Consider the following 22,897-nt stretch of genomic DNA (forward strand, 5'->3'; position numbering starts at 1 on the left):
TTTGCCCTTCAGCTAATAGTATAAATAGGAATTGTTATTTGACTAAAAATTACATTAGAGGAAGTTCTGTCTAGGAGTTTGGGTTTAAGCAAGACCGTCTATAACCCCATTAAACTTTCCTGAGAATTCTGAGATTTCTGAGATTCTTCTCCTCTAGAAATATTCCACCTGTCCTCTTCCCTATCATCAACACTCAAATTTTCCAAACCCCTCTCCATTGTATTTGATCACTAATCTACCAAAATCAGAACTTAGAAAAAAAAACCTAAAAGAAACACTACTCAAAAACATAAAAAAACAGTGAAAATCTTAAAAATTTGGAAAAACCAAAAACACGTGCCAAAACGGGAAGAGAGCATGCCAAGAGGCAGACGGGAAAATGGTGCATCCTCAAGTCTAAAGATTTAATTTAGTGCACTTTATGCAAAAGAGCTTTTTTTTATATAAAAAGAAATGAAGAGTTTTTCTTCTTTTAAGGTTACCCCAATATTAAAGGAGGGGTTGGTGAATCTATACAAATTAGGACTTTAGGAATCATAACATCATAAGAACAATCTCTTTTGAAATGACGAAATATTTTCCGAATTAATCAGATCAAGGGTAAATATCAATTTCTTATGATATTTTATATATTTATGTCATATTCATGTTTCATGATTGTGTTAGAATTACATAAATAAAAAATAATTAAACAAGGTTAATAATTTATCTTTTTATCATTTAAGTGTAGTCCTTTTGTATGTTTATTGGGCTGTTTTTTGGTGCGTATCATGTTAGTAGTTGTAAAGAAGTATAAAAGTCTAGCATGGCAATTATCAGTGTTGCTCAACTCACTGAACACGGTAAAACACCCCTGTGCGAGCAGCGAGTTTAAGTTACGGCTGCATCATGCTAGAGAGCTTCTTTTTCACAAAACAAGGAGATTTTCATCCGCAAGAAGCTGACCCAATTACACTTCTGTCGGGCCCCCCTTCCAGGTAAAATTCTTGTCCCAGACAAGTCTCCTTGTAATTACGTCGAACATATAGTAGGCTACACGTAAAACGCGTAACCAGTACTAATCACTCTCAACTCTTCACCCATATCATTCTTATTCCTTAGTTGGTATTTCATGGGTATCGTAAATTGTGCAGTGGTAAGACCTCATTGCTGTTCCAGTTTGCAGTCAACTCAGCATCACAGTGCAGCAATGTCAATTCTAAAGTGCTTTTCATATGTAGCCGGCGAAGGCTGGAAACCAAACCCCCTTACCTTGCCCAGGCATATATACGTCTCTCAACCTACTATTATATTTTGTAATTCTGATTAAAGTTTTACTTTTCCTATGGATATCAAAATTTTCAGGGCATTGATCCAGGTTGTGAAATATTTAAGCGAATAAAAATGAAGTGAGGGACCTTCCTTGGAACGACTTAATTAATTACATTAAACAATGTTTATGAATAGCTAATTGTGTATTGAATATTGGAATTCTGCTGTTTTAATTTCTTGAAGATATATTAATGATGATGATGATGAGGGAATCAAGAAGTACTTCGCTGCATTTCACCTTAAGGATACGTTTCCAATTGCAGTTGTTGTTGATGATTTCGGAGATTTCTTCCATGAAAGGTATTTAAGTCCAAGCAGAAGCAGACTATTTTTCAAATCTCTTTTCAATTCCATCCATTTCTTAATAATCAGTAATACTAATTAGGAGCTGTCAAGAGAGATATGGTAATCCTCGTGGAAGAGACTTGGCAATGGTTCGGACTCTAGCTTTGTGTCACAATGCAATAATTTTTGCCAAGTACGTATCTTTTAACTCACGTCATTTTGGGGCTAATAGCAAATACTGATATATTAAAATATGTGCAGTAAAACAGGGCCTTGCAGGCTTTTATTATCTGATACGCACAATGGGGATTCTCCAAGGTCGCTATTTATCTACAAGAGGTGGATTCGCACCATTTTTACAGTCAAGGGTTGTGTTTTCAACTTTTATCTTACTTAACCTTTGCGTCACATGTAACTTCTTTATGTATATACTAAGTCTTTTTTTCTTTTTTCTTTTTTTTTTAATGTTTTTGCGGTAAAGGTGATGATTCTGGATCTTTATGTTTGAAATATAACAAGTACTCAGAAAGTGGGAGCTCTAAGGGCACAAAAACAGCCAAGTACTCCATAGCGTTTCAGTATTTGTTGTTGGAGGGGATTACTGAGGTTGATGATGAGCAGTGATTGATTTTGTAGGTGATTTGTGCAAGTTGCTTGGAGGGATTAATTATGATCGGTGAATAGTATGATGATTTTCGTTGGGTTGATTTCTTTCACTAGAAATGCTCAAAAAAAATCTGCAAATTGATATTATTGACAAATGTTTAATGTGCATTCAAGTTGTGCCTTAATATATAATGCTTAATGTCTCATCTTAATCATGTATGTATGTATTCGACAATGAGTTATCGAACTGAAATGTTCTTCACTGCTTCTGGTGTGGTTTTTGATAATAAATAAACCGCAAAAGATTCACCACTTTTGTTTTTCTTTTTGCCCATTTTAGTCCCTAAAACTTTCATCCATTCACCGTTTCAATCCTTTGGGCGTTAAAAAAACCCCAACTAGAATACTCAACCAGTCATAAATTTTCACGTGTAACGTCCTAAAAATTCTTGGTACAATAAATGATTTTGTTCTTGGATCGACTTCAGTGAACTATAAAGAATTAATTTCACATTTGAGATGGGAATAATGTAGAAAATTGTAAATGTGAAAATGTAGTAAAAGGATCAGATCATAAATTTTGAAAAGTATGAGGATCAAAATGTAAATTGACCAAATTAGGAAAATGTGAGTTAATAATGATTATTTAGCATGAGAACTACGTGAAATATGAAAATAAATAGGATTAAATAGGGATAAAAGTGACAATTAAGGAAAATAAATAGAGTCAAAGTTGTCTTATTCTTTTACTTTGTTATTTTTTATTCAATATATCTAATTAAACATTTCTAAGCATTTATAATATTAATTTTGCATTAAGTTTTAAGCAGATAAATTTAATATTATAATATTATAATGATGATAATTATAAATTTCTTAGGTCAAAAAAAAAATTTTTTGATCTATTTTATCGAATTAGATATTCCTAGACATTTGTAATGTTTTACATTATTTGATTTTTTTTCTTTTTTCTAATGGGTTAGTATTTAATATATTAGTAGTATATTTTTTTTATTTCATAAACAACCTTCAAAAATTGTCATGTGTTTTTAATATATATTTTTTAAAATTTTATTATACTCTATAAGACACTTATCAATTTCTAACCTAACCTTGTATTTGGAGTTTAAAAACTCCACTGATACGAATATTTTTCCTTTTCCAAATTCTAGCTAACAAATTCAATATTATCTATATCTATTTATAATATAAACTAGCTCTTAAGAGAGCCTTATGAGTAAATGGTTCATTTATATATTTTTTAAATATTTATTTATATATTATATTTTTAGCTCTTAAAAATCTAAATTATATATAATATGTATTTACAACTCTAAAGATTAAAGCTTGAGTAGATATAGGTTATTTGAAGATTTCATTTTGAATAAATTTGAGGAAATTTTAAAAATAGAGAATTTAATTAAATTATTTTTAAAAAAATATAGCATGATTTTCATTCATTTCAATGTATGATAATTTTAAAATAATTTTTTTTCTTCAGTAAATTTCACTTTAATCCCTTCCTGTGCATTTTTAAAGTTATTTTTAATTTTCTTCTCATTTATAAATTCTTTTTTTCAAAGCGTAAATAAATATAAATATTAAAAATGTCAAAAGTAAATGTGACATTGTTTAATTGCTAAAATAAATCCTCTTCATTTCTTTTTGTTTCAAAAAAACAATGGAAAAGCTAAAACTGTGAAAGTTTTGCAATCTATACATTTACACTTTCAACTCCAAACTTAAATAATTAGATATAATCACGACCATGGATTCTCTCTGTGAAGGCAATGAAAAGAGGGATGATATCTCCAGTGATCCAAACACCAAGAAGGTTCGTTTTAAGGATCCGGAGCCTAATAGTGATGACGTGATGGTTGTTGACTTAACGTCGGCACCAACTCTGTCCTAGAAAGATATGGTTCTAGAGAAAGGGTCCACTGTTCCTAATGGAGGTAGTGATTCAAACATTGCTGATGAAATTTATTCCCTTCTTGAAGGTGATGTCAAGAAATCGATAGTCAATGGCATTCTTGCGATTGATTTTTCTGATAGAGTTCAAAAATTATTAGTCAAAGACATGTCCACCTCCGTGATTCTCAAGTTATTGGGAAGGAATATTGGTTTTACAACTCTACAAAATAAGGTTTATGGACTTTAGAGACCATCTCAACCTTTTTAGATGATGGATATCGAAAATGGCTATTTTTTAGCAAAATTCCAGAATTCGAGGATTATAAGAAGGTTTTATCACAGGGTCCATAGATTGTCTTTGGACAGTACTTAATGGTCCAGCCTTGGACAATCGACTTCAACCCGAAGAATCCCTATCCTAGTAACATTTTGGCTTGGATCAGGCTTCCAGGACTGCCTAGTTATCTCTACAAAAAAAGAGATTTTATGGGACATTGGGGGAATGGTGGGAAAGGCAACTAAATTAGATTTTAATACAGACAGTCAAACGAGAGGACATTATGCGAGAATGGCAATCTATATAAATCTGGAGAAACCACTGATTTCAGAAGTTATTGTTAATGGAAATCTTCAACGAATCGAGTATGAAAGTTTACCGGTTGTTTGCTTTTCGTGTGGTCGTTATGGTCACTCCAAGGATGTCTGCCTGCATTATCAAGCAACAAATAACAATATGGGAGGTAAAGATCCGGCGATCAAAAATCCACAAGCAGCCTCTGAGTCAGTGGTCGGAAATGACGAGTTCGGCCCTTGAATGCTGGGGGAGAGGAGGATCATGCGCATCTCACGTGAGCAGAATAATCATGGAAAGACTGGAAACAGGGAGGGAATTTTGGGATCAAGATTTCATGCCTTATCCCTTATCCCTTAATATCGAAGATCGGGGGAGTGATTTGGGGAAAGGGGAGAACTTTTCGGCTTTGAATAAACAAGGGGAAGAAATCATTAACATTGATGTTGGAAAAGACACAGCAGGGGGAAAAAGTCTAATGTTGGGTCACAGGTAGAGATGTGCAGGGGGAAAAAGTCTAATTTTGTCCAGGCCCGCCCGGGAATAAAATCCTAAGCCCGAGCCCGGCCTGGCCCGACCCATTTTTTAATAAACATCAAAAAATAATTTTAAAAATAAAAAATAAAAATAAAAGTATTTTATAAATATTTTAAAATTAAAAAATAAAAATAAAAAATATATTTTTATTACATTCGGGCCAAGACCGGGCCAAAAAAGTGGTGCCAAGGCCCGGCCCGTTTTTTAAACTGGCCTCGTTTTTTGCCTAAACCTATATTTCGGACCTATATTTTTACTCGAACCCTCCCATATTTCAGGCGGGTAGTCGAGCCGGACCGGGCCGCCCGACCCATGGACATCTCTAGTCACAAGTTAATGGGAACCCCTTTTAACATTAATAATAATACTTTTTCTTCTTTAAATGTGTTCAGGTCCAATGATCATCATAAAAGCCCAAACCTCCAATGATCATCCCAAACACCTCATATGTGCTTAAGAATGGACAAAGTGCAGGGACTAGTGGTATACCAAGGCCTAACGGGTTTATTGATGACTCTTTAAAAGATGGACAGGCCCAATCTGTCTCTGAACAGGAAAAATATGTAGCTATCGTTTCGGCTGGAAATTTCGCTCGTGGAGCGGTGGATTTGGGCAAATCGATGCTCTCTGTTCCTGCTGGTTTCAACAATACAAACTCCCTCCATTTTAATCCAGCATTTGAAGACGTGGCAGCAATAGCGGTTACCATAAATGAAGCCTTGCTCGATAGTAATAACCACACAGCAGTTACTTTCCAAGGAACTTCCATTTCGAAAATGGATGGGGTGAAGGGCGTTAATGAAAATTCCGATCCAGGGATTTCTTTTAATTCGGGTATTGGTCGGGTCAGCGGAGGAAAAACAAGGGGATCTAAGGGTGATTGGAAAAGTAACAAAACTCTCAAGGGGCCAAGTAATCGATTCAAGGCAATGGTGAGTTCACGAGTCTCTCTTGCAGGGTCTATGTTGATGGAGGCCGACCTTATCTCGTTTAAGTTGGATGGGCAAGATGCCAAAGAGAAAGTTACGAAAGAAATCGAGGGCCTGGGCAATGACGTCTAAGGTCGACAGTAAGTATGTTTTATTTTTTTCAATATTTTTTCCATGAATTTATCTATTTTATCTTGAAATGTGCAGGGTTGTGCAAATTCGAAATTTCCACAAATTCTTCGTGAATATAGCAAAGAATTTAAACTGAATATTCTTAGTTTGCTCGAACCGAGAGTCAGTGGTTTTGAAGCCGATTCTATCATTGAAAAATTAGGATTGGATAGAACTCACCGGGTAGAAGCAGTTGGTTCTCGGGAAGTATTTGGCTTGGATGGAAGGAGTCCATTGATGTTGAGGTGATGTGGAATCATCCACAATTTATTTTGACTCGTATTTCGTCTGTACTACAGTCACGACCGTTTTTTATCGTTTTCATTTATGGTAGCCCAGACAGACAGAAAAGGAGACTTCTTTGGAGGGATTTAAGGTTATCTATCCCTTCAAGACATTTCCCTTGGTTGGCTATTGGGGATTTCAACGCCATTCTATTGGCAGAGGAAAAGAAAGGCGGTCAAGTGGCTGGTCAAAGGTGCCCTCTTTTTTGGGGATTTTATGGGTACAACTCAAGTTCATGATTTGGGTTTGAAGGGATTCCCTTTCACTTGGCATCGGGGTACACTTTTTGAGTGTCTTGATCGGGCTCTAGGTAATGATGCTTGGATAAATTTCTTTCCTAATTTCATGTTGTCTCATCTCCCAAGAATTAAGTCAGACCACAAGCCTATTTTACTTGTTCAACGGCCGAGCTTATCTTTACCTAAAGGTAGGCCTTTTTGGTTTTTAGCCAATTGGTTAGAGTACCCAAGTTTTCAGGAATTTCTTGTAGATAACTGGAGTTTTGATGGTGACATGACGAGTTCTCTCACGCATCTCCCAAGAATTGGTTAGAGTACCCAAGTTTTCAGGCTTAGGGACTGGAACAAATGTGTCTATGGGAATATTAGTACTCGTAAAAAATATTTGATTCATAAACTTGCAAGTATTCAACATGCAATGGACTTTTTTGGTTCTATTAATTTGGCTCACCGTGAATTAGAGACTCGAGAGGAACTAAAGAATGTTCTCTATCATGAGAAGTTACCGTGAAAGTAGAAATAAAGATGTGATTGGTTAAACTTGGGAAACTGTAATACTAAATATTTTCATATGTGTACAATTTAGAGAAGAAAATATAATAGTATAACGACCCTACGAAACTTGTATGGTGACTGAATTTTTGAAGCTGAATTTTTAAAATAGGAGGTTATTGCGTTTTTTCTAAAGTTGTATGGTGAGATACCTGAACCTATGGGGATTTTACCTCCAAGTGGCTTCCCACAACTAGAAACTTCGATTATTGAATTTCTTGAAAGACCTGTTCTAGATTAGGAGATCAAAAGTGCACTATTTGATATGGCACCATTAAAAACACCAGGCAATGATGGCTTTCACGCTTTGTTTTTCCATAAGTAGTGGGATATTATTGGAGGAGCAATCTATAATTGGGTTAGAAAGATTTTTTAGGGAAACAGTATTGACTCGGAGCTAAATAGTATCCTAATTGTTCTTACCCCTAAAGTTGCAAATCTAGAAAGCTTCACACAATTCTGACCGATAAGCCTTTGTTCCGTTTTATATAAACTTGTGATAAAGGTCATAGCGAATAGGTTCAAGGTTGTCTTCCCAAAGATCATTAGCCAAGAGCAAGCGAGGTTTATTGCAGGAAGTATTGTTGATAATGTAATTATCGCTCTAGAAGTTCTACATACCATGAAAAGTAAGGGCACGGTGGAATGGATGGCAGTCAAAATTGATTTGGAGAAGGCTTACGACAGTGTTTATTTGGATTTTGTAAAAGCCTCTCTTAGAGCTACAGCTATCCCTAATTTCCTAATCCAAGTTATCATCTCGACGTCTACTATGCAAGTGTTATGGAACAAAGTCCCTTCCGAAATATTCAAACCTGTTAAAGGGATTTGTCAAGGATGCCCCCTCTCCCCATATATGTTCGTGTTGTGCATGGAATGGTTGGGCTACGATTTTCATTTGGCCATCTCTTCTAGAGACTAGAATCCCATTCGTTTATCTCTATGGGGACCTACACTTTCACACTTATTATTTGCTGACAACCTAGTAATCTTCAGCAAAGTAGATTTGAAACATAACAAACTCTTTAAAAATTTTCTTGGAAGTTTCTGTGTTTTTTCGGGTCACAAGGTTAATGCCCAAAAAACTAATGTACTTTTTTCTATAGGGGTCAAGAAGGATTTAGTGGGGAAGATTACAAATATGCTCGGTTTCCAACATGTCTATGACCTCAACCATTATCTGGGAGTCCCCCTTCTTCATCAAAGGATTACCAAAAGTACCCTTAACTTTGTGAATGAAAGAGTTCGGAAAAAGCTTTCTAGTTGGGAAGCTAAGAAACTCTCCTTCGCTGGAAGGGTCACTCTTGCGCAATCGGTCCTTCTCCACATTCCTAACTATCTCATGTAGTCCTTAATGGTCCCAAAAGGCGTCTGTGAGGAAATTGAAAGATTGGTGAGAAATTTAATTTGGGGATCTTCTGGTGGTAGAAGGAAAATGACTTTAGTGAGTTGGGATATAATTTGTCAACCTAGATTGTTGGGGGGGTTTGGATTACGGCACCTCAGCGACCAGAATTCAAATTTTATGATGAAACTTGGTTCTAATCTTGTCACCAAAACTTAGGCATTATGGGTTCAGGTTCTTAAAGCAAAGTATGAGGTTAAGGACAGAGCGTCAGAATGTATCTCGCGGACCGTCTCCGTCACCAAATTAGGGTTACAGAGCATTACCGAACAATCAGAACAACATTTAACATCAAAACATCTCAATAAAATAATTTTACATTAATTAAATAAATCTTATTAAAAACTTATCAAACATATGCATTTAGGCCAAATCGAGCCTTCGAGGCCCTAAAAATTGGTAGTGAATCAGTTTTGAGACAGCAGTAGTGATGTGAATTTGAAAAATCACCAAGGATAGTAGAAAATGAATTAGAGGGTTGATGAGATATAGAATTAAATCTTATTGAGTCTATTTTCATAGAAAAATAACAGTGTAGACAAAGGAATTATGTATTCTGAGATATTTGCATTTTAGTTAGACATGGTCAAAGTGGTTTTCGGAATCCCCTATTCTGACTTTGGAAAATCATTAAAAATTTTAAAAATATATTTATAAGTTGTAATTTATATGTATATATTCTTTATTGAGTCTATTTTCTGTAGAAACAAGTGAGAACACCATATGAAGTCTATACAATGAGATAATTAAATTTTAGTGACGAGAGGTCAGGACAGTCGATCAGTGAAACAAGGGAGACTTTAACTAATAAAATGTACTAATTGGATGAACCAAAAATTCTAAAAAATTTATGGTAAAAATATATATGAGTCTAGTTTCAGGAAAAATTTACGGATCTAAATTTCGAGTTTTGTAGCTCGAGTTATAATTAATTTAGTAACTGCTGCACAGGTGGACAGCTTTGTTGTGAATAGTGAAATTAATTTCAAAAGTTAAATTTTATGCCCCGAACTTTTAAGTTAAGTCAAGTAACGCCTCATGCTCGACTCCGAAAACGGTCTTGGGTGAGGGGTGTTACAGACTAAATTGAAAGAATCTCGAAATTAGAGATTTATGATAAAAATTATATAGTTAAGTTTAAGTTTAGTTGAAATTTGAGTAGAAATGAGGTATGAATTGAGATAAAAAAATAAATGAATTTAGTTAGGGATTAAATTAAAATTGAGATGAAAAAAAATAGAAATTCAAGTATTAGATGAAAAATTAATTTTGTATTAATGATTACGAAAATTATCTTAATTTTTCGTAGCTAATATCGCACCCGAGGCATCCACGAAGAAAGGAAAAGAAAAAGTGGACGAGGTGTAGACACAATAATCACGGTTTGTATTATTATAGTTTAAATCTATTTATTATTAATTGTTATATTTTAATTAAAATGCATGGTAAGTAAAATTAGGTAAGCAATTGAAATGATAATAGTGATTTGGATTGAATCAAATTGAATTGAATGAAGAAAATACGTCAGTATTTGAAATGTATATTGATTAAAAAATAATTAGTGATTTGAATTTGATTGGAAAATGAATTAAAAACATGAATTGAATAAAAGTGATTTAAATTATGATTATGTGTGAATATGTGAATTGTGTATTGATTGAAAAGTGGTTTGAATTGAATCGAAGTATGATTAAATGTGAATATCTGAAATATGTATTGGTATTGAATTGTATATTGATTAGAAAGTGGGAAGTGAATCTGAATTGAATTGTGATTGAATCGAAAGTGAATTTGAAATAGAAAAATTATTTGAATACCCTATTAACTAGTTGGGATGAGTCGGATATAGTTGGCATGCCATAGGATTGGAAGTGTTCAGGGATACTTCGACCTTGAGTCGATGAGACACTGAGTGTCATACTGTTACTTCGAATAGATTCGATGAGGTACAGGGTACCAACTTACTTCGGCTTGGCCGATGAGACACTGGGTGTCAACTATTACTTCAAACTATTCGATGAGGCACTGGGTGCCATTCTGGTGTCTTTGATTGGATCCGTGTATCCGCTAAGGTCCGAGTCTTGTTAATAGGGGTAAATAATTGAAATGAGAAAATTTGAATAAGTGTGATTGTTTGAGCTATGGAAAGAAATGAGAAAGTGAAATTGTGAATTGATATGTGAATTGGAAATCGAGATATGAGATTGGAAGATATGAACCCAAAGTTCATGATGTGATTAAGAGTAAATTTTTGTTATATGATATTAGTGAGTACAAATTGCAATGGAATTGATATTGAATATAGTGATAAATTGAATGAATTGTATATGAATTGAAATGAACTATTGGAATGAGATGTGAAAAATCCAATGGAATTGAGATAGTGAAATAAGGTATGAATACAATTAAATACAAGATTTGAAATATTGCTTATTGTTATTAATTATCAAGTTGATTTAAAGTATGAGAAAATTAATGAATAATTGTAGACATAAATTAAATGTATATAATTTATCGATTAATGTTATAAATTTGAATTATGGTAATACCACTGAGTATACCCATACTCAGCGTACGGTTGTTTCCGTGCGCAGGTTAGTAGAAAGCCAGTGTCCGGTCCAGCATCCAGAGCAATCCTGACCTCAGATAAATTTTAGTGATGTACCTTTCTTTTGATAATGTGGCATGTATCTAGGTGATGTATTGATTAAAGTACGCTATGTATGTTATTTATTTGTGAATTAGTTATAAGTTATCCAATATGTCTGGTAATGCTCCGTAACCCTGTTTCGGCGACGGTTTAAGGTTAGGGGGTGTTACAATTTTATCATTTACTTTCCAAAATTAACCTTAATAATTTACTAAATTCCAATGATGAATAATCATCATTATCTACTAACTACTCTAAATAGTCTATTTTCCATATAAGGACCTTCAATTTAAAATTCTATAGTTGTTTAATACATTTAGTTATTAGAATTCAACTTTTGCACTTTACGCAATTTAGTTCTTTTTATCAAGCTAGGCATGTAAACGGTAAAATTTCTTAACGAAATTTTCATACGATATTTCTATCATACTATAGACTATATAATAATATTAAAATAAATTTTCTTCTGATCTCGTATTTGTGGTCTGAAACCACTGTTCTGATTTCACTGAAAACGGGCTGTTACATAAGTATTAGTAAATTTGGTAAATATAATGAATTATCTTTTGATATAAATGATATGTTCATGAAATTATATTAGTAATATTGTTACTATTAATTAAATTAAAGAAATAATAAGATTTAAATTCATGGGTACTTACTAAACTTTCACAACCTTAACACATTATTTTTCAATGCATAGGTGAAAGATCAAATTGAATTTTTTGTACAAAGTGGTAACCTCGACACATCTCATCACATCATCAAAGCTTGGGAGAAAAAAAAGGTATGAAATAAATTTTACAGTATAGAGTATGGCATGTACATAGGTGAATTAATGAAGTAGTAAAGAAAGTGTCTAGTTGTTTAATATTTTGGTTTGATGTTTTTGAAAATAGAATTCACATCGCGGCATCAGCTCCTTCACGTCGCAACGAAAATCAGACAGTGAGTGACGTCGTGACCTAGAATCCCCAAATTGGCGACGTTAACCTGAAAGTTTTAAAACTTTATAATTTAATCTTTATTCTACTTTAGGTTAGTAAAAGAGTTTTTGTAAGCTCGTATAAAACTCGGATAAGTTTGTGAATCATGTTATGAGTGTGTAATAATTTTAACAGTGTGAACAAAAGGTTAAATGGAATGGTAATTATTTGTAGTTACTCCGGCAACGAATGTAACATCCTAGAGCTCGGACATGACAATCGGTTTAGGTATGGGGTGTTACAACCATGAGGTAAAATAGGATTATATTGGGAGAATGAATTTATCCCGAAGAGATTAAGGATATCCTATGAGGGTAACACTTATGGCAAGGTTATTAAACAAGCACTTATTAAGTAGTTTTCGTAATGGTATGTAATTAAGAACTCAGTCATGATATTGTAGTAGAATGACTTCATAACTAAATAAGTTTATAATTAATAGTCGAAAAGTTGGAATATAGTTATAGATTATTTAAGCTCTAATTATATATGTTTAATCGGTTCCTCCACTAGCTCATTGAAATTAGAAATAAATTTCATGTAGAACCAATTTAATAGAAATGAATGAAATGATGAAGTAAAATAAATGGATCACATTCACAAATGAATGTGTTTTCTCGCTTAGTACAAAAATGACTTAATTAATTTAAGGTTTTCGAATTATTATTTAATTAATTATAATTAAATAATTAAACTTCAAAAATGAAATTAAATTAATTTTTCATTATGAATCTATTAAATAAGAAAATTAAATATATCTTCTCATGAATTCTTTTATTGTAAAGTGATTATAACTTTAACAGAAGTAGAATTGTATTGAGAAATTAATTAGTTAATCTAATTAATTAAATTAATTGAATAAATAATATTTATTTTAATAAATAAATAATAAATATTGGGTTAAATTAAATTATAAAGTGTTGGATCAAAGTTTAGGAATCATATATAATTGACACAATACATGAGTGACTCAATCTACCTTACATAGCATGTGAGGGGTGATAAGCCTAAGGGGAAATTAAGAGGGTTTGTCACCCTACTCTTAGGAAGACTAGAGGGTGTTTTCTTTTTAAATAGTATTATTTTATAAGGGTTTGTTCAACCATGATTCTTATACATCTCTCTATAGATAAATAGCACCGATTGAGTTAAAATCATAAGTTTGATATACCGTTATTTTGCCAAAAAGTTTTGGGAATTTATTATCTAAAAATAAATTTTATTTTTAGGGAATTATGATATTTGTCAACTTTTATTGAGAGAGATTACTTTCCTATTGAAAATAATTACATTTTTTTTCTTTTTTGTGTTTGGTTCATGTCGCTCTAGAGCAAACTCAACTAATAAATTAAACTTTTTATAATCAATTAAACTTTTATTATTTTAATTAATAAAAATTTATCAAATATAAAGATTGAAGATAACAAATAAAAAGAATAACAACTAACTAATAAAAGATAAGTTTATCGTTTTATTCAAAAAAAACGATGGTTAAAAGATGGATTAGAGTACAAGTAAGCATCAATCATCCTTAAAAAAACACTAAAATCTGTTTGATTGACAGAATTGATTTTCTGGAAAATCATTTCCAACTTTTCCAGCGTTAGATTGACGAAAAACATTTTCCATTTGGAAAATGAACTCCAAAACAAGGGAAAATGGGTTATATTTTAGGGAAAATGTCTTACCCTTTCAATTTCCGTAAGACATTTTCCGTGCTCTCCTCTCTATCGCCTCATTCATTCCTTCCTTCATTTCCGGTAGAAAACTGCTTCTGTTTATCGATTTCCAGTAACTTATTTTTTTAATTATTCAATACTTATTTTTTTAACACAATTACAAATAATTTATTTGATATTAGTTTTTTTTCAATTTATAACAATTAATATTGTAGCTTAATAATTGAGTATTATTATAAATAAATCATTGCAATATATGTAAAAACAATTTAAAATATAAAAATTTATTAATATATATTAATATATGTAAAAATAACTTTTCCGGAAAATATTTTCAAGAAATCTGCCAAACAGCAGAAAATATTTTCTAGTAAATTATTTTATAGAAAAGTAAAATATTTTCCAGAAATTATTTTACGGAAAACATTTTACTGACAATCAAACAGACCCTAAATATTAATTAGGATTAGATGAAGAGTTGTTGGAACGCAGCGTTTTAGTTTGTCGGATTGTGATGCTTGAGAGTTGAAACTCATAAGCACTGCCTTTGCAATGAAAATGAGAGGGGTTTAGTCTGTGGATTTGATGAAGTGCAGTTCCATGTGGCCGACAACCCTAACACTTTCTTACCCTTCTCCCATCTCCCTAAAATATCGATTCCATAAAAGCTTCAACCTCAGCCTAAGAGCCTCGCTCTTTAACTATCCTCTTGCAAGCAGAATCTTCGTTAGAAGTAAACTCCCCTCTCTCTCTTTGTTTACTATCACTGTTTTTACTTGTAATTTTCATATTAATAACTATCTCTTCAAATGGGTTTTCTTTTCAATTTATATGCCATCGGGAATAGACCTCTTTAGTCTTCGAAAACACTTTCCCTGATCGTTAATTTTACTACAGTTGACAGTGTTCTAAGGGTTTAGACTCGAGAGAGTGCTATTGGTATGCTTGAAAAAGCTATAAAGTAACTTCATTTGTTAAGTTCTCCTTGTGCTAAGAGATAAATCGATTCTTGATTTTTTGAATTTTGCAATTTGAGAAATGCACTGCAAGGTATTGATTTTATTTGTTCCTCTGATGATGAAATCTGTGCAAAATGGTTAGGAATAAAAGTGGTTCAACAGGGGAAAACCCTTGTGATTTTGCTCTTGCTTACTACTTTGTATCACTCATAGATCACTGTCTTTAAGAGATATACATGAACAGTGAAGGATGGCCGGTCCTGTATTGATGACTGCTGAAGAATGTATATATTAAAATGAAAAGCATTGATATTATCTTGGAAAGCATGTCTTGCTTTGTGTTTTGGTAGTCATATGCATCAATCTCCATGCTTTGACTAGAAGAGGTTCCTTTAGTATGTGAGTTCTATTGATACCGTAACCTATGGGACCATGATATGTTCAACGCCATAACAAATTTAAGAAACACTGTTGACAAGTATGTAGACCCGACAAGTATGCAGACCAAGCTGTAACTGTGATTACTATTTCGGCTGCCTCATATTTTAAAGGAAAAAGGTTTCGTTTTCTATCCATTAATTTAAAGAGACTAAAGGAGTTTTTCTATTAATTTAAAGTAGGCCAAAAGTCGGAAGCTGATTTTTTACCCCATGTTCAAAACATGTTGAACAATCATATCCCTAAAGAGCTTAGTATGGATTTATCTATGGTGATGCAATGCATTATTGAGAAGGGAAATTGAAGCAAAACCATCAATAGTCTTAAAATTTGTGTTTTACTCCTAGCTTCATTTCGGTCAAATCAGATTGATTTGATGCTATAACAAGCAAGATAACTTATATGAATTTCTCCATCAGATATTCTTTGATCTAGTATTTTAGAGCTGTGTTCTTTTCTTTTTTCTTTCCCTCATTTTTATCTTGGCATCTTTTGGGTGTATTTTGCTGCAGATTTGCCATATTCTACCAAAGAAAGCAGTTTGCAGAAGGAATTTGAAAATTTTGGCCAAATAGCTGAAGGTGATTGGGACATCTTTTGTAACAAAGAAGTGAATGGATGATATGTTTCATCTTAAATGTTATTTAAGCTTCAAAGTCTAGTAACTATACTCTTATCTATAACAGTTAGTATTGCCAAGGATGACTTCACAAAAAGATCAAAAGGATATGCATTTATTCAATATACTTCTCAGAATGATGCCTTGCTGGCTGTAGAGAACATGGATCAACAGGTTCTATATTGCCTTTCTTTCTTTACTTCCAACTTATTCCTATATTGTAGTAGTGAAATATGACCCAATATTTGTATATTAAACTTAGCATTGGTTCTTTCATCCCATTGAGTGAAGCAGAATTCCACCGTTTACAACTTTTATTTCATCGAAGTTACTTTTATCAACCGAGCTTGAGAACTCTGGTGGAATTCAATCTTTTCAACTTTGGTATGCAGGCAATATTTCTACATCGGTTTTAATATGGATTCTATATGTTTATCAGGTATTTGATGGCAGGATGATATACGTCGAAATAGCGAAACCTGGGAAAGACAGGTTCAGAGGATATCCTAAAACATCAGGACCTCCAACTACTAAGCAGCAGTTACAACAATCGAATGATGTGGCAGATTGCTGGTACTAGTGGCATCCATCTCAAACAAATGAAAATATAGGTCAAATTATGCTTTTAGTCCTTGTACTAAGTATTGTGTGTTGACTTGATGGCTAGGATGTTCATTGCCCTAGGTGTGACCTGGGTTAAAGTCGCACTAGTTGCGTTGCTGTTAAGACTTTGCTTTCTTCTTGTAATTCACCAAAAAACAATTGAGAATCAAATTGAAGAGCGTGAATTAAATCTACAACTTAACATATATCGTATAAGTAGAATTTAATTACCATTTAAACTCAATATTTTAAAGCATCAAACCAACATCAAATTGGAGAAGCAGGGAGGCCATCTTTATTGAGAATGTTAGCAAAAAGAGATGGGATTGATTCACCTAGACTTGTCCATGGGCCGGGCCGGGCCCAGAAAAAATTTTCGGCCCTCCTCTTAGGCCCGGCTCAGGAAAAAAATAATAAGTTTGAGCCCGGCCCGGCCTGGCCCGATTTTTAATAAACACAAAAAAATATATTTTAAAAATAAAAAATAAAAATAAAAATATTTTTAAAGTATTTTAAAATTAAAAAATAAAAATAAAAAATATATATTTATTATATTCGGGCCGGGCTCGGGCCAAAAAAGTTGAGCCCGAGCCCGGCCCATTTTTTAAATTGGCCTCGTTTTTTTTGCCCAAGCTCATATTTTGAGCTTATATTTTTACCCGAACCTTCCCATATTTAGGGCGGGTTGTCGGGCCGGGCGGCCATGGACAGGTCTAGATTCACCCAATTTTATTACACGCATCTCCTTCTTGTATTGAGTGGCCACTCAATCTGCTAGCCAATTGGCTTTTCTACTAAGCTTTCTAAAGCAAAGGTCTTGAAACTTACTTCTTATCATCTCAATATCACAAGCCATAGCCTCAATCCTCCGTTGTTTTATCCTAGAATCCTATCATATACCAACTCATTCTCTGTCTCAACCACAAGCTTTTTACAATCTCTTTTAACCCCTAAAGAAACCCCTTCAACCACTACCATAGCTTCAACTTCCAAAGGACCTTGCAAACCAACACTTTTCCCAACACCATCAATGAGTTTACCCTCACAGTCCTTTATTACCGGCTGTATACCAACTTGGATTTTACATCAAAGCCCCATCACAGTTAACTTTCAACCACTCCCCGTTTGACTTTTCTCAATACTCACATTCAACTCTTTCCTTAGACTGCTACTCATCTTTATTCATCTCAAGAATCTTAAAAACTTTCAAAAAAAAAAAGCATGCAGAGCCCTTTGAACAACATTATTAAGTTGCGGTTGTTGCTGATGAAACACCATGTTACACCTTTCTTTCCAGATTGACCAACAAATACGGCTCACTAAAATCATAACTCTTCACCTCTCATCTTCATGTATTAGTACAAGCATCACAAGCTTGGACAATTAGAAAGACTCAGAAAACATGACGGATTTGAGTTTTCTAAGTGAGTCGATCACAATATCAAGATCCAAACAACTTAAGGGTTGAATTCAAAATTTTGTTCAAAAGCCTGTTTCAAGGAGTTCGAAGCAATTGCATAAGAAGAATGAAAAAAGGAAAATTGAGCTTGAATAAAAAAAGACATACTATCAATATTTTACAAGTCTAGCTGGATCAAGGCCTAAGTACAATGGGTTAAACTTTCATTTTTTATTTAAGGGTAAATTGCACCAACAATCACTCAACTTTGATGCAGCTGACAAAACAATCACTCAGGTTTCAATCTAGTCACTCAACTTTCAGAAAATGACAAAACAGTTCTTTTAACCATTTTCTGTTTCAGATATAACGAAAAAGTGACATGGCAGTTGATGGATTCCTAGCTATCATTAATCGACCGGCTGGACGTTAAACACCAATTTAAACAACCCCTTTTATTACCAATTTAAGGTTTAGTTAGTATTTTTATCAAAAAAAAAGGTTTAAGGTTTAGTCAGTATTTTATAAAAAAAAGGTTTAGGCAGTAGAAGAAGAAAGAAAAAGAAGAGAAGAAGAAGAAGAAGAGAAAAAAATAGAAAGCTGCACTAGTTTGGGGACCTGAATAATACCAATAATCCACTAGAATTTCTGGATTTGGCATAATGATGACTGAAGCTCCTCGAAGTTTTAAAGTTCCTTTGCCTTCCTTGACTAGGAGAGTCCCTTTCCAATAGTTGCTTTTTTTCAAGCTTGGATTTTGCTCCGCTTATATGAATAGATGAAAACTTGGGCAAAGTGGAGTTAAAAATGTGGGTTTGTGGGGGTTGGATTAGGACCCTAGTTGGCTCTAACTCAGTTGAAATAGTAAGGACACCGCAATGGGGATCAGCAATCTGACAGCTTAAGGTTGCAGCCAATGCAACAAGCATTAGAATGCTTGTCAAGGGTCTAAGTGACCTCGTCACAAGAATCACATTGAAGGGACGATAAATGGGGTTTGCTAGATATGGCCAAAATAAGAAAAAAGTACAGATCTTGAATAAATTTGTATCGGATTCAGACCCATCTTTAGGTTCAGTAGATTTTGGCATCCCAAATAGAGAAGAGGGGTTTAAGCACAAAAAAGATGTCATTTCAGTATTGAATTTTACATGAAATGAAGAAAAAAAATCAGATCTTCCTCAAGAAAGGACAAATAATTTATTATTTTTGAATAAAACCCAGAAACAGAAAGAGGAAAAGATGAAATCTTAAAGTGAGAAATCTCACAACAAAGTGAAATGCAAATTGTAGATGAAAAATACCAATTGGTTTCTAACATGAAAAATACCAATTGGTTTCTAACCCTTAACCCTGTTAATCGATTTTTGAATCGATTTTTTAACCTTCAACCAATCTTGAACCCTAAAATTGATTTCTAACCCAACACCCTGGTTACTTATGTATTGTTATTGACCAAAATTAGACAGAAAAGGTTTTTTTTTATGATTTAGTATTTCAAGAAGAAGTTTCTCTATGGGATAAAGTTTAACCTTGGAAAAATTAGTGAAGTATATATTTGGCTGTTCAAGTGTTGAGGGATAAAGTGTTGAGGGAGGTTGAAATTTATCCACAATAACAGCAACTAAGGGAAGAAGAAGAAGAATATAGGGAAAAAAACCTTAACAATTTTACAGTCTCTTTTTCTTCTTCTTCTTCTGTTATTAGGGGTTTTTTTTTAATTTCTTCTTAAATTGGGTGGGTTTCCACCGTGGACATATCCAACATGGCTAGTTAAGGCCACGTCACCTGTCCCGTTAGGTCTGTAACAAAAAATGTTAGTGGGTCATTGATTTGTCACTTTTCGATAACGATAGTGACCAATTTGTCATTTTTCAAAAGTTAAGTGACTGAATTGAAACCTGAGTAACTGTTTTGGCAGCTGCACCAAAGTTGAGTGATTGTTGGTGGAATTTATCTTTTATTTAATAAAGGCAGCTGACTAGCATGTGGCCCATTACAAATTTGAATAACTTTTATTTTTTCTAATTTTTGGCTTATATTTCAAAAAAAAACCCTTAAGAAAATGCACAAAAAAAAAACACTTATGCCTCTGTAATAAACTTGCACCCAATTAAGCTCATGTTGTTAACTAAAATAATCAATTAAGCCCCTTCGTTAATGGTTTCCATCATTGACCAAGTTGACCATTAAATTAAATTGACAGGTCAATCAGATGGTGGCATGTGACAGCTTTTGGTTTAATCTAATATTTTTCATAAAATGATTAAAAATATTTAAAAAAATAAAAAATCATAAAATTTATTAAATATGAAAAAATAAAAATTGATATAAACTTATAAAATTTATAAATATTATAAAAATATAAAATTTATAATGAATTATAAAATCAATAAAAAATATTTAAAATATTTAGAATTTTATAAAAAAACATATTAAAATTCTATAAAAATCACAAAAATTATTAAAAGATTATAAAAAGTATTAAAATTGATAGAAACTTATAAAAACTAAAAAAAATCATAAAAACTTAAATTTGACAGGATTAGTCTATTGGACCGATTAGACTAAAATCGACAAGGCCACAAGGGTATCGGTTTAGAGAAAGCCATTAGATCAATTGACTTGAGAACCAAATGGTTGAATATTTTTTAATATTTTATTTAATTGAAATGGATGGATCAGTCGAATTAGCAAATTGGTGGCATGATCGGTTCGACCACCGGTCTAGTTTTGAAAACATTGGTTAGAATGTTTCATTCTGACATATGCTAATAGTTGGATAATAAAATTTTGATTTGATAAATATATTTAAAAATAAAAAAATCAGTTCAATCACTCGGTTCTTAGGTCAACCGGTCTAATGGCTTTCCTCGGATTGGTACCTTTTCCGATTTCGAGCTAATCAATCTAATTCAAGTTTTTATGATTTTTTTTATAATTTTTATAAGTTTATATCAATTTTAATATTTTTATATTTTTTTACCATTTTTATTATTTTTTAAGAATTCTAATACGTTTTTTTAATATTTAAAATAAGTTTTATTAATTTCATTATTTTTTTTATAATTTATTAGAACTTATTTGAATTTTTATATTTTTATTATATTTATAATATTTTATATTTTTATAATATTTTATCATTTTAATAAGGTTATATAATTTTAATATTTTTATTTTTATTTTTAATATTTAATTTATTTTTTTATTTTTTTCTACTTTTGTATAATTTTTTTATGATTTTTAATCATTTTTATGAGAAAATATTAGATTAAATCAGAAGCCACCACGTGTCACCATCTGATTGGTCCGTCGATTTATTTTAATCGTCAACGTGGTCATTGACAGAAACTGTTATCGGAGGGGCTTAATTGATTATTCTAGTTAACGGCAAGAGCTTAATTGGGTACGAATTTAATTCAAGAGCTTAATTAAATTTTTTTTCATTTCCTTAAGGGCTTTTGGCACATATAAGCTTTTATTTTTTCTGTAACACCCCAGTTTTGGCGTGTTTGAAGGTTTGGCGAGTAGTCATAAAATCATCTGTTCGGTGAAGCGCTATCTGCCCAATTGTCTCTTCTGGCATATAAATTGAGCGTATAGAAATTGTCTAGTTTGGAAGTAAATATTTATTTTGGAATACTTTGCTATATGAAGAGGAAGAATAAAAAAAAGGTAATTATGACTTGAGTTAGTGTCAAAGATATATTACGCCTTGTTTGCCTGAGTTGTTAAGTGATTCTGGTTGGGGATCAATTGGATGAACTGGTCTGATATTTATTATATTGGATTTTCATTTATGTTTCTCTTAGAAATCTGTAGACCATTATGTGGGACAAACTTTGAATTCAAGTGACACTTGTCGAACTTCAATGAGTTAAGGCTATATATGTAGGTGGAAAAGTTATTGAGAGGAGTTTTCCTTCTTCCTGAATATCCTGTTCTCTGGTTTCTCTACTGTGATTCAATGGTAATTTTTCCTCTGTAAATTGAAAGCTCAGAATTTGGATTTAATCAGTGGTTACTTCATCTTTGGGTAAGTATTATCATTTTGCATGTTAAATTCTGAAAGAGTAAATTTGTAAGAGGTGCACGAACAATAAGATGTAAGTTTAAGACTTTGCATGGGAATTGACAGTGCTTGAAACAATGATAAGAGGTATATGAATAAGTTTTAATGGTGTCCTTATGCTCTGTAAGTAGTGTGGTGGTCGTTGTTGTTTCACGAGGGATGTTGAGATCTGAAGTTCAAGCTTCTATAGGTGAATGTCAGGTTGAGTTTCTACTCTGACTCTTGCATGTATACTATTCATACTGAAGTACATCTACATGAGAGTGATCAAACTATGAATGGAATCCTCGATATTATAATATGAATATGATACTTATACTACTATATGAATGAAGTTATGCTAAAATTGACTGAGTATGCTAAAATTGATTGAGTACATGAATGATTGCTGATGTTGGTATGTGTGTTCGATATGAGATCTTATGAGTCCAAATACGTGAAGAATTGTGTATTGAAATTATGATTAGGCTAAGAGATAAATTAGTCTACTTGAATGTGAGTTTCATTGGAAGTATGATAAATGATATGAAATGTGGGGTCTGGGATGTGTCTGTGTTTGAAGAGTTTGTAAACTGAGTCGAGTCACTGCAGTTGTAATTGATGAAGTTCGTCGGGACAATAAACATGAATTATGATATGAAATTCTAAAGGAAAAGTCCATTTCCATGACATACTTTGAATGGATCG

At 32.7% G+C, this 22,897-nt stretch overlaps 3 protein-coding genes and 1 long non-coding RNA gene across 10 annotated transcripts; 3 read left to right on the forward strand and 1 right to left on the reverse strand.

Annotated features, from left to right (window-relative positions):
• Window positions 1–459: 459 nt before the first annotated feature.
• On the forward strand, window positions 460–2,514 carry LOC107921408 (uncharacterized). 3 transcript variants are annotated; one of them, XM_016851262.2, is made up of 8 exons: window positions 460–600; window positions 866–977; window positions 1,134–1,260; window positions 1,345–1,388; window positions 1,495–1,611; window positions 1,697–1,789; window positions 1,858–1,964; window positions 2,078–2,514. In XM_016851262.2, exons 2-8 carry the CDS (start codon window positions 889–891, stop codon window positions 2,218–2,220), a joined length of 720 nt encoding a protein of 239 aa, XP_016706751.1. In that variant the 5' UTR covers window positions 460–600; window positions 866–888; the 3' UTR covers window positions 2,221–2,514. The 3 variants fall into 3 exon arrangements, with proteins under 3 accessions (XP_016706751.1, XP_016706750.1, XP_040942450.1); XM_016851261.2 differs by having other exon boundaries at window positions 462–600; window positions 781–977; XM_041086516.1 differs by having other exon boundaries at window positions 480–600; window positions 778–977.
• Window positions 2,515–3,833: 1,319 nt separating this feature from the next.
• On the reverse strand, window positions 3,834–5,303 carry LOC121213648 (uncharacterized). The gene is made up of 2 exons (XR_005909027.1): window positions 4,773–5,303; window positions 3,834–4,583 (listed from the first exon to the last, which is right to left on the reverse strand). It is a non-coding gene; the product is annotated as an uncharacterized lncRNA (long non-coding RNA).
• Window positions 5,304–5,389: 86 nt separating this feature from the next.
• LOC107921429 (uncharacterized) lies at window positions 5,390–12,732 on the forward strand. 5 transcript variants are annotated; one of them, XR_005909028.1, is made up of 3 exons: window positions 5,409–6,293; window positions 12,159–12,242; window positions 12,355–12,732. XR_005909028.1 is itself a non-coding variant. In XM_016851279.2 (2 exons), exons 1-2 carry the CDS (start codon window positions 5,650–5,652, stop codon window positions 6,571–6,573), a joined length of 720 nt encoding a protein of 239 aa, XP_016706768.1. In that variant the 5' UTR covers window positions 5,418–5,649; the 3' UTR covers window positions 6,574–9,199. The 5 variants fall into 5 exon arrangements, 2 of the variants coding, with proteins under 2 accessions (XP_016706768.1, XP_040942451.1); XR_005909029.1 differs by lacking the exons at window positions 12,159–12,242; window positions 12,355–12,732 and adding exons at window positions 10,115–10,187; window positions 11,400–11,549; XR_001691062.2 differs by lacking the exons at window positions 12,159–12,242; window positions 12,355–12,732 and adding an exon at window positions 6,361–9,199 and having other exon boundaries at window positions 5,390–6,293.
• A 1,876-nt stretch (window positions 12,733–14,608) lies between these two features.
• Window positions 14,609–16,933, forward strand: LOC107921154 (organelle RRM domain-containing protein 1, chloroplastic). Its single transcript, XM_016851027.2, has 4 exons — window positions 14,609–14,853; window positions 16,030–16,098; window positions 16,204–16,310; window positions 16,576–16,933. Exons 1-4 carry the CDS (start codon window positions 14,706–14,708, stop codon window positions 16,714–16,716), a joined length of 465 nt encoding a protein of 154 aa, XP_016706516.1. The 5' UTR covers window positions 14,609–14,705; the 3' UTR covers window positions 16,717–16,933.
• Window positions 16,934–22,897: the final 5,964 nt, after the last annotated feature.

The sequence above is a fragment of the Gossypium hirsutum genome, chromosome D01, assembly GCF_007990345.1.
Source record: "Gossypium hirsutum isolate 1008001.06 chromosome D01, Gossypium_hirsutum_v2.1, whole genome shotgun sequence".
Taxonomy (NCBI): domain Eukaryota; kingdom Viridiplantae; phylum Streptophyta; class Magnoliopsida; order Malvales; family Malvaceae; genus Gossypium; species Gossypium hirsutum.

What these genes read in the sequence shown, in the direction of transcription:
- LOC107921408 (XM_016851262.2), top strand. Translation starts at nt 889, where the DNA reads ATGCTAGAGAGCTTCTTTTTCACAAAACAAGGAGATTTTCATCCGCAA. An exon ending in CTGTCGGGCCCCCCTTCCAG is followed by an intron (nt 978 to 1,133) that starts GTAAAATTCTTG and finishes TAAATTGTGCAG; the next exon opens with TGGTAAGACCTCATTGCTGT. An exon ending in CACCATTTTTACAGTCAAGG is followed by an intron (nt 1,965 to 2,077) that starts GTTGTGTTTTCA and finishes TTTGCGGTAAAG; the next exon opens with GTGATGATTCTGGATCTTTA.
- LOC107921154 (XM_016851027.2), top strand. Translation starts at nt 14,706, where the DNA reads ATGAAGTGCAGTTCCATGTGGCCGACAACCCTAACACTTTCTTACCCT. An exon ending in AAGCAGAATCTTCGTTAGAA is followed by an intron (nt 14,854 to 16,029) that starts GTAAACTCCCCT and finishes ATTTTGCTGCAG; the next exon opens with ATTTGCCATATTCTACCAAA. An exon ending in TTTTGGCCAAATAGCTGAAG is followed by an intron (nt 16,099 to 16,203) that starts GTGATTGGGACA and finishes TATCTATAACAG; the next exon opens with TTAGTATTGCCAAGGATGAC.
- LOC107921429 (XM_016851279.2), top strand. Translation starts at nt 5,650, where the DNA reads ATGATCATCCCAAACACCTCATATGTGCTTAAGAATGGACAAAGTGCA. An exon ending in GTAATCGATTCAAGGCAATG is followed by an intron (nt 6,157 to 6,360) that starts GTGAGTTCACGA and finishes TGAAATGTGCAG; the next exon opens with GGTTGTGCAAATTCGAAATT.